Source organism: Phacochoerus africanus, chromosome 3 (genome assembly GCF_016906955.1).
Source record: "Phacochoerus africanus isolate WHEZ1 chromosome 3, ROS_Pafr_v1, whole genome shotgun sequence".
Classification (NCBI taxonomy): Eukaryota; Metazoa; Chordata; class Mammalia; order Artiodactyla; family Suidae; genus Phacochoerus; species Phacochoerus africanus.
The window spans coordinates 100,037,995-100,053,084 of NC_062546.1; the positions used below are offsets into that span (position 1 = coordinate 100,037,995).

At 40.0% G+C, this 15,090-nt stretch overlaps 1 protein-coding gene across 1 annotated transcript in view; it reads right to left on the reverse strand.

Moving 5' to 3' along the window:
* The window catches only part of CSMD1 (CUB and Sushi multiple domains 1), a 1,865,356-nt gene that overhangs the window by 460,459 nt on the left and 1,389,807 nt on the right, over positions 1-15,090 (reverse strand). Inside the window, exon 10 of the mRNA XM_047772241.1 lies at positions 14,437-14,558. Within this exon, the coding sequence (XP_047628197.1) occupies positions 14,437-14,558 (122 nt within the window). The remainder of the gene's footprint in view (positions 1-14,436; positions 14,559-15,090) is intronic.

Genomic DNA, 15,090 nt, shown 5'->3' on the forward strand with positions numbered 1-15,090 from the left:
ATCAAAAAAAATTCACTTATTAGATAAGCTTGCTTTCTGACTAAAATGCAGATATTCTCAGATTTTGATGGTTTGCAATCCAATATGTGATGATAATTGGGCCCTAGAAAGTAGGAATTAATTTCTGCATAGACTCAGCACTCAATTATGGCTCCGTTCCCGGGAATCTCCTCATAGTTTGTTGTAATCTGTACATAACTTACTGTGTATACGAGAACATACAGTGGTCCCCACTGTGCTTTCTGTGGTGTATGCTTGCTTGTTCTGGAAAATACATTTCCCCATTTCTAATCGGAAATGCCACAAGACATTTCAACCCACTAAGCAAGCCAATATCTTCCCCAAACTCTCCCCCAGTCACACCCTTGTTCACTTGTAAATACGGATGTTATTTTACTCTGCAGGGCCCGAGTGGTCTGGAAAATGAAAGCCTGGTGGGGTTCTGAAGTCTGTGCCTAGAAGTCCCAGTTCCCTGAGAAGAGCAGGAATTATCCTTTGTGGTCACCAAAATGGCAGTGATGACCCACGAGGAAAATTGGCAGGAGGCCGTGAGAAACACAGTACTTCTGCTAGAGAATGAATAGATTTGAGTATCTAAATCTTACTTTTTTCAGTAAGTCACTCAGGTGTACACCGTCAAAGGAATTTCTAAAGACATGATATCTCTCCCTTATTCCTGCCTACAACATCATATTAATTTTAACTCCCAAGTGACTCTCAAATCTGTATCTTCCTTTTTATTCTCACTAAATCTATGTGAATTGTCAAAGTCTCTTGCATGGCATAATTTAGTACCTGGGTTTCTTAAACTGGCATCCACAGTGAGGGATGTGATGGGAGATAAACGAGCATCATGCCTGGACCTTTCCCCCAGCACATGATGTTAAAATCCATGCTATGGCAAGACTGAAAAGCCTGTTAGTAATTTTGTCAGTGGACGGGAAGAGCCTGGATCTGTTCATAGTAGGACCTTGTTCCTCTGGTTGGGTCTGCTCCTGTTTTGTGACTTGAGACTGGGGAGGGCAGATAGATGTTGACAGCCATACTGGTATATGTCCCCTTCCTTCCTGAATTATCTCCCCAAACTCACCTTAAGGTGCTGCCAAGCTGCTCACAAACACAAGTAAGCTCCACCTTCCAAAGCAACATTAAAATAGAATTTTCATTGTAAGGAAGGAAAATTATGCTCCATCACCAAGCTGCCCTTAGCTGTTGTTTTATATACCTACAGGTGGATTGTGAAGGTTTACAAGTAAACAGCACTGTGAAGTTGTTATATTTTCACAATTGCTCATTTGTGTTTCATACTTTATCACTATTTATGTCATGCCCACATATCCAACAGCCCAACATGGTGATTTCTAAAGACAAGGTGTGAAAGAGAAGAGGAGTTTGCTAAAACTTCAGATGATTCTCAAAAGATTAGTGATAAAGAATTACTTTCTTTTGTATCATTTCCACACACTCAGTGCAATATGGGAAACGAAAGAGTTTTACCTTTACAGTGAAATCTCCTTGTCAATCCAAGTTGTCCTAGTCACTGTGCATGTGTAAACAACTTACAACACAACACTGGCTTCAGCAAATTTGAAGACACTTAACTACAAATCACAGCCATTTGACAGGAAATGATGCTGATTATTCTAAATAGCTATTTTTTTTAAAAAAAAAAGTCACACTGGTGAAAAGGCTCAAGAAGCAAGTTATTTATTACCAGAATTTATTGACCAGAAAGGACAAAGCCAAAAAGGTGGTGAACCCTTAGTACTCAGCATGAGAAATGGTAGGGAGTGCAGAGTAGGATTCCAGGATAAGACTAAGCATGAGAAGTGGGGGGAGACGTCTCCTTCCTAAAGGTACCGTCAGTCAACACACTGACGACACTGCACATTATATTGAGGAGGGTGTTTATGAAAAACTAGAGAAACAGCCTCTCCAGTCAACAGCTCTCACTAAAACAATGGAATGGTGGTAAAATTCAAGAACCTGTTTTCTGCTGTACAGGTGTTTTAAGTAAGCAAAGATCAAGATGTATTTAATGGTTTGTCTTCCTACCTGGACGTAAAAGATCTGTTAGAGAAACTGTGTTGGCACCTATACAGATGGTGCCCAACTGTTGGTTGACCTCATGGAAGGTTTGACTCTTGTTTACAAAAGAAAATCCTCCTGTTGTCTTAACATTCAGTTCTCCTACAGGAAGGGCTGTTAGGAAAACTTGGGGAAAATGCTACAAAGATGATTAACTTTATAAAATAAAGACAGACTTAAGAATGTTTAAGGACTGTGTGGACACCTAGATGAAGACTGTGGAAGTGGAAAATGAGCTGCAGAAATGAGCGTTTGTGCTCACTTCCATCTCATGAGCCCAGCATTCCATCTTGTCACTACATCACACCCAAAATCCATCACCTGGACCCCACTGGTCTCTATCTCTGCTCAGTTTTTCTGCTTTATTTATTTGCTTGTTTGCTTTGTATGGCACCTGTCACCATCTGAAATCATGTAAGTCATTTGCTTCTTTATCTTCTGCCTCACTTTCCACTGAGAAGTATGTTCCATGAGGGGCCAGACTTTCAATGTCCTGGGCCCCAGACAGGTCCCTTATAGATGCCCTATGAAAACTCATTGTAAATAAGTAAATAAACCAAAGAATCAGGTATATGCAGCCTGCATTTAGATGGTACAGGTCTCTGCCTCCCTTGTGAAAACCAGCTATGGCTTCACACACTGACTCCTCTCCATCACGCAGTGACCACAGGAAGATGTTTCGCAAAGGTCTCCAGCTTCCTGTCTCAGCATAAACGTCATCTAACTTAATTACCACTCTCGTCAGACTTTCGGAGCTGATGCTGCTTAGGGGAGTGGTTAAAAAGGTAGAGGTAACCTCTCTGTAATTCTGTTTCCTTACCTTTGAAAAGGAAATAATAATAGAGCATATGGTATAGAATTTTAATGATTCAGCGACTATTTATGTTTCTAAAACATGTTAATTCCACAAGAAATATTAGCTGATATCTTCCAGCACTTCCTTTTTCTGTATTTTATCACCCCCCATCCACTCCACTCCCGAGGTAATTGGAAATTCCAATGAGTGCGTGAATTTTGAAAGCCAGTATACCTGGGCTTGAAGTCTTTGAGTAGATGCATCAGTAAGTGCTTCAGGATGCCTTTGGTGGAAGGGAACCAGAAGAACAATGATTTTATTAACTATATGCTTTTCCTTATAATCATGTTTGTTAACATGCTTTACTTCCCTAATCATCACTTCTCTATTGAGAGCGTTCTGTTTTCAGATTTTTTAAAGTAAAGATAAACCATTATGCTCCTCATAGCTCAGGACTAATATTTAACCACAGGGTGGTGTTTTATTCTACATAATACAGACATGGTTGATGCCAAGAATTGCTCACTGCCACAGCACTTCTGTGCTAAAGTCAGTGACCAGCATGGAGAAGACCATGGTCTGTGACCATGGCCTGGACCTCTGTCACCCCCACCCTGCCAATCCTAGACTTGGTGGGAGGTCCTGAGGAGGGAGGCTCATCGTTGCTGAACCAGAAGCTTGACTTCATAAATCCCAGAGGCAGCAATGTGCCAAGTCTAGAACAGGAAAGAAGTTTCATGGCACATGTTTGGAGAAAAGAAGAGATTTCACTGATTGAACTCGAGTGTTCTGAACTACCAAAGGAATAGCAAAAGTCCTAGAGCAACGAGGGTCAAAGCTTCTCTGTATGGAGGACAAAATCCTTCTTAACCTCTAAGAGACTGGGAGGGAGGCAAGGGCTGTGGGGAAAACTGCTACGATTTGGAAGGAAAGACCGAGGGAATTACCAGAAACTTAAAAAATACATTGACAGAGAAAGTATGAAAATGATCTAATTATCCATCATCTATATGGCAGTTAAAAAAAAATCCTATCAGCTTATACAACCTCGGCCAGGTCACAGCCCAGGGCAGGTGCAGGAAAATAAGTAAGAGGTAGGAAGTAGTGCTGCTGACTTGGAGACCACATGTATGGGAGTCCAGAAGCAAGTGACAGAACTGGGAAAAACTATCAAGGCAGCACTACATGGAGCTGTTCACTCAGCCCCTGAGAGGTAAGCAGGGTACACCTGCTGTGGTGCCTGGAAGCCCAGTCCAGAGCTACCCAGAGGATGCTGCCAGTTCCCCCAGCGGCCCACATCCACAGAAGGTCGTTGGGGGCGGGAGGGCAGGGGCAGAGCCTTGCCAGGTAAGCCCTACACCTGAACCCCACTGTGAACATCTCACATCTGAGGGGACTTAGGGAAAGCTTGCTTCACTGAAGATTTTACATAATTGCAGCTCATTTACTTTAATCCTACATCAAGGTAAACTTGTTTTACATATACATTCAAATATACATGTATATATACATTTGCTACTGGAATCTTTTAATTCAAATGTGAGGTTTTTTCAAATATGTGCCAATCATAATTTGAATGTTCCCCTTATTATCCATTCATTTAATTATCTACATACACATTACAGATACTTTCTATGAAGTATATAATAGCTGAACATTTTAATGACACTACATCTGTATAGGACTCTTTAAGCCACCAAATAGATACTGAAACTATTTGTGTTAAGCAAATATTTGCCTGGATCATGTTCTCCCAATATTAAATGGGACTGAGACAGGCTGGGACCTGGGACCTGGGACCTGGGACCCTAGGCTGCAGTGGTTGCAGTGCTTGCACCTAGACAAACGTCTCCTTGAGCAACAAAATACAAAGAAACAATAAGGCATGAAAAATAACTGTGTAGATGCACAGTTGGGGCAAATTATGGGCAAGAAAATATATAAAAAAAAATCTAAAAACTCAACTTCCACTTCTGAAGAGCCAAGAGCAAAAGCAGGGTGTGGAGAGCAAAAGCAGGGAATTTGCACATGCACCTGCACACACTACTACCAAAGGGTGGGCAGACCACCTAAGCCACTCCTCTGGAAGGACCCCTGGACCCACCCCTACCCTGGCCCCATACAATGAACCAGCTCACTCCCCTCCTCTGTGAGCAAGTGAGGGACCAAGGGAGTCTGCTGCTGTTTTCACTCCCCATGCTGCAGCAGGGGTCCAATAAAGTCTTGCCTTAATTTCTTGACTGGCCTCATCAATTTCTCTTGATTAAGGAAGGCCAAGAACGTAGGTTGGTAAAAGGAGAATGTTAAAATGGTGATTTAAATCCAGACCAAAGACAAAGCATGTAAGACTTAAACACAGCTAACAAAGTCACACTCTAGATACTTTAAAACCATATACATTGTACATAAGACCACTCACAATAACCAGCAGCCCAGATATTGGAAGGACTCAGAATCATAAATGCCCCAAATGAATCTTCTAAACATGAAATATTTAATTAAGAGCTCTTGTTCCTCATGTTAGAATTTAGAAGTGATCTTGTGAGATGATAAATTGGTTCTGACCTCTAGTAAAATGTGTCAATCAAAATACGTCTTTCTCAACAGCAGCAGAACACTATTACAAGCAGATAAATTCAAAGTCACTCCATCGACTTCAAGGAAGCCACAAAACAGTGAAGCAGGTGCTGGATGTGTCTGCTGTTAATTAATAATAATAATTGAATTTCTCCACTGTGAGCACCTTTAAAGGAAAGGTGGTATTTATTCCACTGCTGCTACCTGGGAGGTTTATTCTGTATCAGGTACAGTTGCCCAGCATCTTGACCACAGACAGATGACCAGAGGGTGAAATCCATGTGGCTTTCTTTCCCCCATCACTTCCCAGGGGCCCACTTCTGCTGACAGCCATCAGCATCTTCATACTTCAGTGGTAACCCAGTGAAAACAATTACCAGGTCGTTAACACAGTCTTTCAAATACACACCTCAAAGCATCACGGAGAGGACTGTGAAGACAAGCAACAGACCTTAGAATAGTCTCTGCCTAAATCTGCATGTTGGGGGGAACCACTGGGCAACAAGCACTGTCACAAATAAGAATAGCATAATGATTAAGGCCACAAAATATGGGAAAGCTTGCAAAGTATTACCCACAATCAAGCTTAAGAGTGACAAATGCACCTTCTGTGTCACATGCAACAGATATTACTACGAGAATAATGTTTTTCTTTATCTGGAAACATACTATATTTTGGCCATTTTAAGACCTAAATAATATGTAGATTTCTGGGATAGTGGCTTGGAGATAGCTATAGCTACTCTTAAAAAAAAAAAAAACAATTATAGCACTACTTCTTTCTGCCTCTTCCTTGGTGATATAAAACACCACACATCTGGCCACTGTCATAGCTACTTATTCAGCACCAAATGGTCCTCACTAAATGCCATCCACAATGCAACAGAGTGGAAATTTAAAGATGTTATAGACAGAGGCTTGCTTGCAAAATATAATAACTTCATTCAAATCTACAATTTCTAAGATGTACCATTATGTTTTGTGCCACTAAGAAATAAGCAAATTGAAAAGAAAAAAAACTCTTTAAAAATAAAATGCGGAGTTCCCATCACGGCTCAGTGGAAACAAATCTGACTAGGAGCCATGAGGTTGCGGGTTTGATCCCTAGCCTCGCTCAGTGGGTTACAGATCCAGCATTGCTGTGAACTGTGGTGTAGGTCGCAGATGTGGCTCGGATTTGGCGTTGCTGTGGCGTAGGCTGGTGGCTACAGCCCCGATTGGACCCCTAGCCTGGGAACCTCTATATGCCAGGGGTGTGGCCTTAAAAAGGACAAAAGACAAATAAATAAATAAATAAATAAATAAAAAAATAAATAAAAATAAGATGCAAAGTTTAATTTTAGCTCTGAGCAAGCCATAAATTTGTTATACAAATCTATTAGAGTTTGGGGATTTTTTTCCCTCTGTTTCTGGGGATTTGACCATTTCTCCTCTTTCATTTGAAATGCTTGGGGTTTGAAGGTAATCCTTTTCCAATTTAAGATAGGAAAAAAAGGAAAAAAAAAACCACACAGCCTCCTCCACTTGCTTGTGGACACTTGCCTTTGTCCCTTAACAAGGTAACATAAAAGCATTTAGAGTGTGATTTCACTTTTTTGCTAAGTCAGGATCTGTGTACATAAACAGAAGACCATATATTAAAAATAATAGCAGTTACATCTGGGTAGTGAGTATTATACAAAGTGTTAGTTTTTCTTTATTTTATAAATGTCTAACTATCCTTCGTAAATTATTCTCCATCCTGTTTCATCATTGTGAGATTCCTGATCACCACTTGAGTATATTTTACTGAGTTGGGCTGTTGGCTGATTTTTTCTTTCTTCTGCTTTGGCATCTCCATGCAAGCAGACCTTAGCTCTCTGGTCATAATTCTTTACCAATTATATACAAGAATGTGTGCCCCCCCCAAAAAAAATGCTGAATGAATATGTCTTGTTTTGCTATGTATTCTGTAATTACTATTGTGTTTACATAAGAGAAGCACTGAAAGAAGAAAAGATTCAGAAGGAAATGTATTTAAATGTAATATGTAGCTGATACATATTAAAAGACAAAGAAAAGGTGACCCCTTCTAAGAAACATAAAGTTAACTGGGAACAGAAGAATTAAATAGGGAAACTAAGAGCCTCAAAGAAAATGGATATATGTTTCCCTTTATCATAAAACACATACACACACACACCACTCAGAAAACAGAAGAGAAACAAACATAAAACCTTCTCTACCTTTCTGTCCTTCTGGAATTTTGGGGACATATAATTATTGTTACACCAAGTGAATGGTTGCTGGATCCTTTGTCTATATTTCCATGTTCATGTCATTCTTCATCTCTTTACCGAGAGTCTGCACACTACTGATGTCTCTGTCATGCATGTGCATGTATATACACACACATCTGTGTGCATGTGGGTGTATTCAGGTTTTGGCATAAAGTGCAAGAAAATCAAAAGCACACACCTTGTTTTCTGTTTTCTTCTCAGTGCCAAGAAGAAATGACAAAAATAAGTGAATTTGGCTTAAGAAGAACCATAACGTAGCAGAATGAAGAGTGCAGATGTCCCTGTGACAGGAAAGAAAGGACACTGAGCAGGGCACTTGCAGAGACTTGAGGAGGACATTGCCTGACTCAACTCAGGGAAGAAGCTGCACATCTGAAATGGTGAGAATAGGGGGACATTGACAGCCAAGGGCTGGGGCAAAGAGAGGAGCATTTTGGAGAGCTGACCAGGACGAAGTAATGAATCGGTAACATAGAGTTAGTGCTGATGGTCCAGAAGAATGTAAGGGAGCCCTGTAAACATGCAGTGAAGGAAAGCAGAGATCAATGACATAGAAGAAAAGTGAAGGGGACAGTTAAACAGACCCCTCATGGCATCAGGGCTGGACAGGAGTCTGGGAAGAAACATGAGGATGTTGAATACAGTACTGTAGCTGACAGACAATGGTGTCTAGTCTCTGCTTCTTGACTGATCTGTGGCTCCCCTAATGGGGCAATAATGCCTACTGAACTGTATCTATTAAAATTCCATTCCAAATCATCCTAAAATTGTGAATGTAAGTGAATGCTTTCTCGGTGTCTATATGAATCTGTTACTTCAAATTATGTAGAAAATCCACTGATTAATAAAAAAGTTAATGTTCCTTCCCCCCAAAAGGACTCATAAAGTTGTATTTTCTTACAAGCACTGCATTTTCTTATTTGTCTTTAGATACTGAGTTACTCATTAAATAAAAGGTGTAATATAAATGCATAAATTGTTGTGATTAGATACCTGTCCGTTAAATACCTCTCAAATCCTTTTTCTTCTCTCCAAATCTGATGGTAATTGTGCTAATTTAGGTTTATAATGGCTCTTAATTATAATAGAGCCCTGATATTTCCTGATTCTAATCTTGTGTCCTTCAAATCTGTCCACCTGGCTGTTGACAGAACCATCTCTAAGATACACCTTATCCTTAAATGTCCTTCCTTCCCTTGAGTGTCCAACAATGACAGCTAGGGCCATTAGCACACATTTGAACCTTTTCCCTATCATGCAGGGTCCCATTTAGGTCTTTTTGAAACTAGTCGTTAATAATAATAATGAGAGGAGTTCCCGTCATGGCGTAGTGGTTAAAGAATTCGACTAGGAACCATGAGGTTGCAGATTTGATCCCTGGCCTTGCTCAGTGGGTTAACGATCCGGCGTTGCCGTGAGCTGTGGTGTAGGTCGCAGACGCGGCTGGGATCCCACGTTGCTGTGGCTCTGGCGTAGGCTGGCAGCTACAGCTCCAATTAAACTCCTAGCCTGGGAACCTCCATATGCTGTGGGAGCGGCCCAAGAAATGGCAAAAAGACAAAAAATAAATAAATAAATAAATAAAAAGAAAGAAGAAGAGGTGAAGGAGGAGATGGAGAGACTGGGAGGAGGAAGAGGACGAGGAAAAGAGGAACAGGAGGAGGAGACGGATGAGGTCAAGGAGGAGGAAGGAGGTATCTGCATCAGTATTTGGAAAGCAATGTCACAGAGTTCTGCATTGACACTATACTCTTCACAACAACCTGCAAAGGTGGGTGCTGTTCACACTGTAAGGAAACACTGGGACTCAAATGATTAGATGTATGCCTCAGTCACACTGCAGGTAAATGGTCTAAAGAGGATTCATAACCTGAAGTCCAGCTTAGAGAGGTCACTCGATGCTGCTCTGTGGTCCCACCGCCCTCACCCCACCCCCCTGATGTCAGGTTTTCATGCCTGGTTCCCCATCCCTTGCTCCCCAAAGGACTTGAGGATTTTCTGAGCATGCTTGCAATGCCTTACTACTCTGGCCTCTGCTCAATTTCCAAGCTTATTAACCAGAAATATTCCCAAGCCACTCTGAAAGGTTGAAAAGAACTGTTAAATCCACTTTTCAGTCCTATTCCTGAAACACCCATGTTCTTGGGGTGTTTAGAAAGTGGAAAGATAGGGTATGGCATTAAGAATTATATATGTTCCTAAAATATATATGATTAATCTATTTTATTCATATACTCTATTTATATGATATACATATAAATATCATATATACCATATATGGGAGATAATTAGGTTAGGAGGGCTGAGCCCTCTTGAATGGGACTTGTGCCCTGATAAAATAAATAAGTAAATAAATAAAAGGATCTAGAGAGCCCCCTGGCCCCTTCTGCCACGTGAAGACCTCTGCAACCTGGAGGGTCCTCCAGAACTCAACCTTGCAGCACCTATCTCAAACTCCAGAACCGTGAGAAATAAATTTCTGTTGTTTGTATGCCACCTAGCCTGTGATGACTTTGTTATAACAGCCTGGAAACAGTAAATAAATGTTCACATGCTTTAAGTCACTTGAATCCTGAGCTTAAAACCAATAAAAATACTTTTATCTGAGGAGCTCAAATTAAAATTATGTTGGCACAGAATGTATGCGAGAAAAAAATGCACGCACACATATACACACACCCACACACACACATCCCTATATATGCCAATCAAAGGATTCCAAGGAAAGCTGTCTTCCATGTTTAATGTTCTCAGTGAAAACCTAAGGATAAACATTTGAGAGCATTTGCGTATAATTCCCCTAATCTGAGGTTCATTAACTACATACTACTGTCTTAAGACCCATTCCTCAAGAGTTTTATCTGAGAAAAGATGGACTGTTAAATGTATTTACAATAAAATATATTAATACATATCTTATTACTGTATTAATTTTTATCGAATCCCTACTAGACTAGTGTGGCAAGAACAATTACAACTGTGTTTAGTAACCTGCTTCTCCACTAAATTGAGTTTTCTTGAGGAATTTTTTGCGTTTTTTTTTAAACTTTCTGCCTACATGGCAGGTTCTCCTAATATATGCATATTACTATAATATATGTTATTTTAATACATGTAATTCCCCTAATGTGAAATATGTAATATGTATGTTTATATAATATATATTTGGAGAATTATAATATATTAATAAACATATGTAAGTGGGTGGATTTCTAGTATTCCTTTTAACTTGACATTCCACAGTATTATAACATGTATTGCTAAGACACAGTTATTGTAGTAACTTCCTACAATAATTACTTTGTATTACTAAGACACAGTTATTGTAGTAACTTCCTACAATAATTACTATGTATGTTTTATGGTAACATTTGGTATAAATTGACATGTGCCACTTGGTTATACGATTGTCAAAACAGATCTCAGACCAGGAAAGAGTGTAAGAGAGGAATTTATTAACTAATCTCTCATGATTTTGTTTTTTCTATGTTTTTATTTTTTTATTTCTCAAATGAATTTCACATCTGTAAAATCTCTCATTGATTCTGAACACGTATTTTAGTTTTCTATTCTTACGTCTTGAAGTTTACAAAGCATGTCCCACGTGCACATTGAGGTTACTGACTCTTCTTCCCTAACATTCTGTTAATGCTTGTCTGGGAAGCTTTCCATAACTGTTCTGTTCTCTGATGCTCAGTATGTAATATACCTTCATCACCATGCGCTTAACTGGGAAACCCCCTTATTTGGAATGTCTCCCAAGGAATCAAATTAAGCCTAATTATACTTAATGGCAATGGCTGCTGCTTAATTTGGATGGTAATTCTGCTTAATTGAGGTGCCTTCAGGTGTCTAAGCAGTGTTCCTGTAAGAGGATGTGTGTGAGTCTATTAGTGTGGAGAGCCTTGGTTCTTTTCTGAACATTTCACCAAAGTAAATGAGAGAAGGCGAGGACGTCCTGAAGCAGTGTCACACAAAACTCCTGAAACTTTCCTTATTAATCATTACCTGATCATAGTCAACAAAATATACGGGAAATACTCACAAAAATCTACGTAAATGTATACCAACATGAGAGAGAAAGTGACACTTGTATAATGAGAGAAATGTATAAACCTAAATTGCACAAATTCATTATTTCATTTTTCATTTTGCAGTTTGGGCAAATTTAAACATCAACTTGAAAACCTCAAAGAACATAACTTCTCATGAGTTTTAACTGGTTTTAGCCCAGTGGTGTCCAGTCAAACAGGAAGATAATGGAATCTGAAACATCAAAAGCAAAAGATGAATCTGGTGATAAAGGAAATCTCTTCCTTTGGACTTTTGCTTGTCTGCATGTGGAAGACATGACTGGTTACCTATAACCATTGGTCCTTTCTCTGGCATCCTGGTGGTTCTTCCCTCAAGCTGCCCAGGAGCTGGAACAGGGACATTTAACTCAATTAGACCTGAAGGGAAGGCACTAGGGACTTCCAGAAAAGTCCTTCTATTTCTAAGAAAGACTTGCGGCATTTCTTCATTGAACATTGAATGTGATGGTGTTACAGCATCTTGTGACCTGAGGGGGATGTTGTCACTGCTCTAGAGAGTGAAGCAGAAAGAAAAGCAAACACCCGAGCCCTCAATGAAGTTACACCCTGAATCTCCCTGGCTTTGCCCCTTTGTTGCGTGAAATAGTGTTTCCCTAAGAACTTCTGGCTTTTATTCAGGTCTTCTATTACCTACAGCCAAGAACATCCTATTGATACACTGAATAACCTATTATTTCATTTCCTTATGGTTCTCATCAAAGTGATAAAGGAATAGATAGCTACAAAAGAAAGAATTCTTCTTTCGGGAGAAAGCAAGCTAATGAAGCGTTATCACAGTGCGGTGCAAAGAGCACACATGTTTTTTATCTTGGAATAAGAGGACACGGCTGTGCATTCTTAGGTGAGTAATTTACCTTCCTTGTATCTCAGCTTCCTCTCTGCCAAGTAAAAGGTTTAGACAATGGGAACTCTAAACTTCCTTTATCTGCATAGAGATTTCAATTATTTCAGTATGTATAGTGTGCACAAAGAATGTCACCTGCCATATCAGTACATAAAGGATGCTGTGGCCATCAAGCCATCAGCCACTATACCCTGATGGGACCCAGGATGGAGAAAAGCAGGGCACTGGCCCTAGACATTTAGTGTGAACATCAAAGGAATGATTTCAGTGATCCAAGATTTCTGTGTCTTCCCAGACATTGAGAAGTGCTAGATTCATTAACTTGAGTTTTCTAGTTTTCTTTCATTAACATTAATCTTTTAATGTTTGACTACCTTTTTGCCTTGTTTTATTTTGCAAAAATTCCTTTATATCCTGTCTCCTCCCTTACCTCTTCATGGAAGTCCCTCAGAGCTGTCTGAGAGGCTGTTTCCTGGGCTTAAGTCCTTAATACGTCTGCTGAATATAACTAATTCTCAACTTTCAGGTTGTGCTTATCTTCAGTTGACAAAAGGAAAAAGAGAGAAACACAGATACAGAGGCATATCTTTCAACGGGAAGGTACTTATGATTATTCATATGTAATCTTGGATTTAAATGAACTTTTTTTTAATATTGGAAGATAATTGACCAAATCCCCTGAAGATTTAGCTTGCAACAACTATATTCCCTGTTGGAACTCTACTTCATCCCTACAAGACTTAAGTATTTTAAAACTCTGTGTCACTTCTAGATGCAAGATCACTGTTGTTCATGGCCCTGAGAGTAAAATAATGCCAGCAGCAGGACTCGTGTTCTCTGTGTGGTGTCACACATATTCCAGGCTTCCGCAGCTGAGGACACACCTGTGAATTCCAAACTGCCCCTGAACAGTGACACCCACCTGGATATACAGCAGCCATCCCTCTCACTACACCTAAAGCCTAACTCATGGTCTCTTCCCATAAAAGAATGGCTTCTGAAGCCCTTTCCCTGGTTCAAAGTAGGGGAAGCTTAGAATCTGTTTTTCCAAACTGGAATAATTAGGAGAATAAAGAAAGGCATTGTTGATAATTGTTAGGACAGCAGGTTCACCAGGACTCCCCAGAAAGGCTGGATCCTGCACCCACTCTGGTCAGGGCTGCACCACCCACTCCCAAGCTGCTCTTGATTCCTCCTCTTCCTGTGCCCTCATGGCACCTGTAGTTGAAGCCACATGGACATAATGTTAAGCATGAGAAGCAAACCACCTGTCTGTTGCTCCCTCCTCTTCCCTCCCCACATTCCACAATCAGTCAAGTCTTGCTGAGTAGATATTCAAATTTCTCATCATAAGAAAAAATTACTGTTAACTATGTGAAGTGATGGATATTAACTAAACCTATTGTGGCAATCATTTTGCAACATAAATACACAGCAAGGCATTATGTTGTACACCTTAAACTAATACAATGTTATACGCCAGCTATTACATGGCAATAAAACTATGGGAAAAGAGCACAAACATAACCCCCAGAACCATAGGAGGCAAAAACACTAAAAATACCCAGTTTATAACTAAATTCAAGACTGGCTTTCCAACTAATGTGGGTAGGTAGACAAGCAATGCAGCAGAAGATTTTTAATTCAAACAGCAAAATGTGATCATATATGACATTTATCAGATTGTTTATGGTAAACAGTTGGTCAGGCAGAGTGTCAGCTTGTCAGGGATGCAGAGGTGGACGATGAGAGCCTTACCTTGTCTGGATCGATGGTGGTGATGACCCACACACAGTGTGCATTGTCTTCATACTGAACCGGGTAATTAGGGGAGGTGATGATGCCACTGGGTCCACGCAGATTTGATCCACATGTTCTAGCTACAAATACATAAAGATGAGTTATTTTCTACAGAATTTCATCTGTGTGATGAAGACATAAGGTGCACTTGGAACTTCAAGTTAGCTTTTTTCTCAGCAGTTGTGAGAAAAAGAAGTTTGTGAACTCAGGTGGGCACATGGATTTTGTTCAGCCTTCAGGACCCTTGCTTGGTATCTACAATATTTAACTGAAACTCTTTATTATATTTCCCAAGGCATTACCATTCACAGAATAACCTGGTTTACAATAGCACCCCAGACAATGTCAAATCAAATCAGTCCATTTCAAACCCCATTCTAATGCAGGAAGAGTCTATACAGACAGTTGGTTGCACATGACACAATGAGACAGTGCAGTGGTATTCAGGAGACCTGAGTTAGTCTCAACCATGCCCTACAGTACATGACCTTGAATAAGTAATCCAACCCCTACAGCTTCATCCTTTCCATTCTAAATGAGGGTGGTGGAACTGATGATATTTCAAGTTCCTTTTGAGTATTAGATTCTGTTCTATAACAAACTGTACCAACT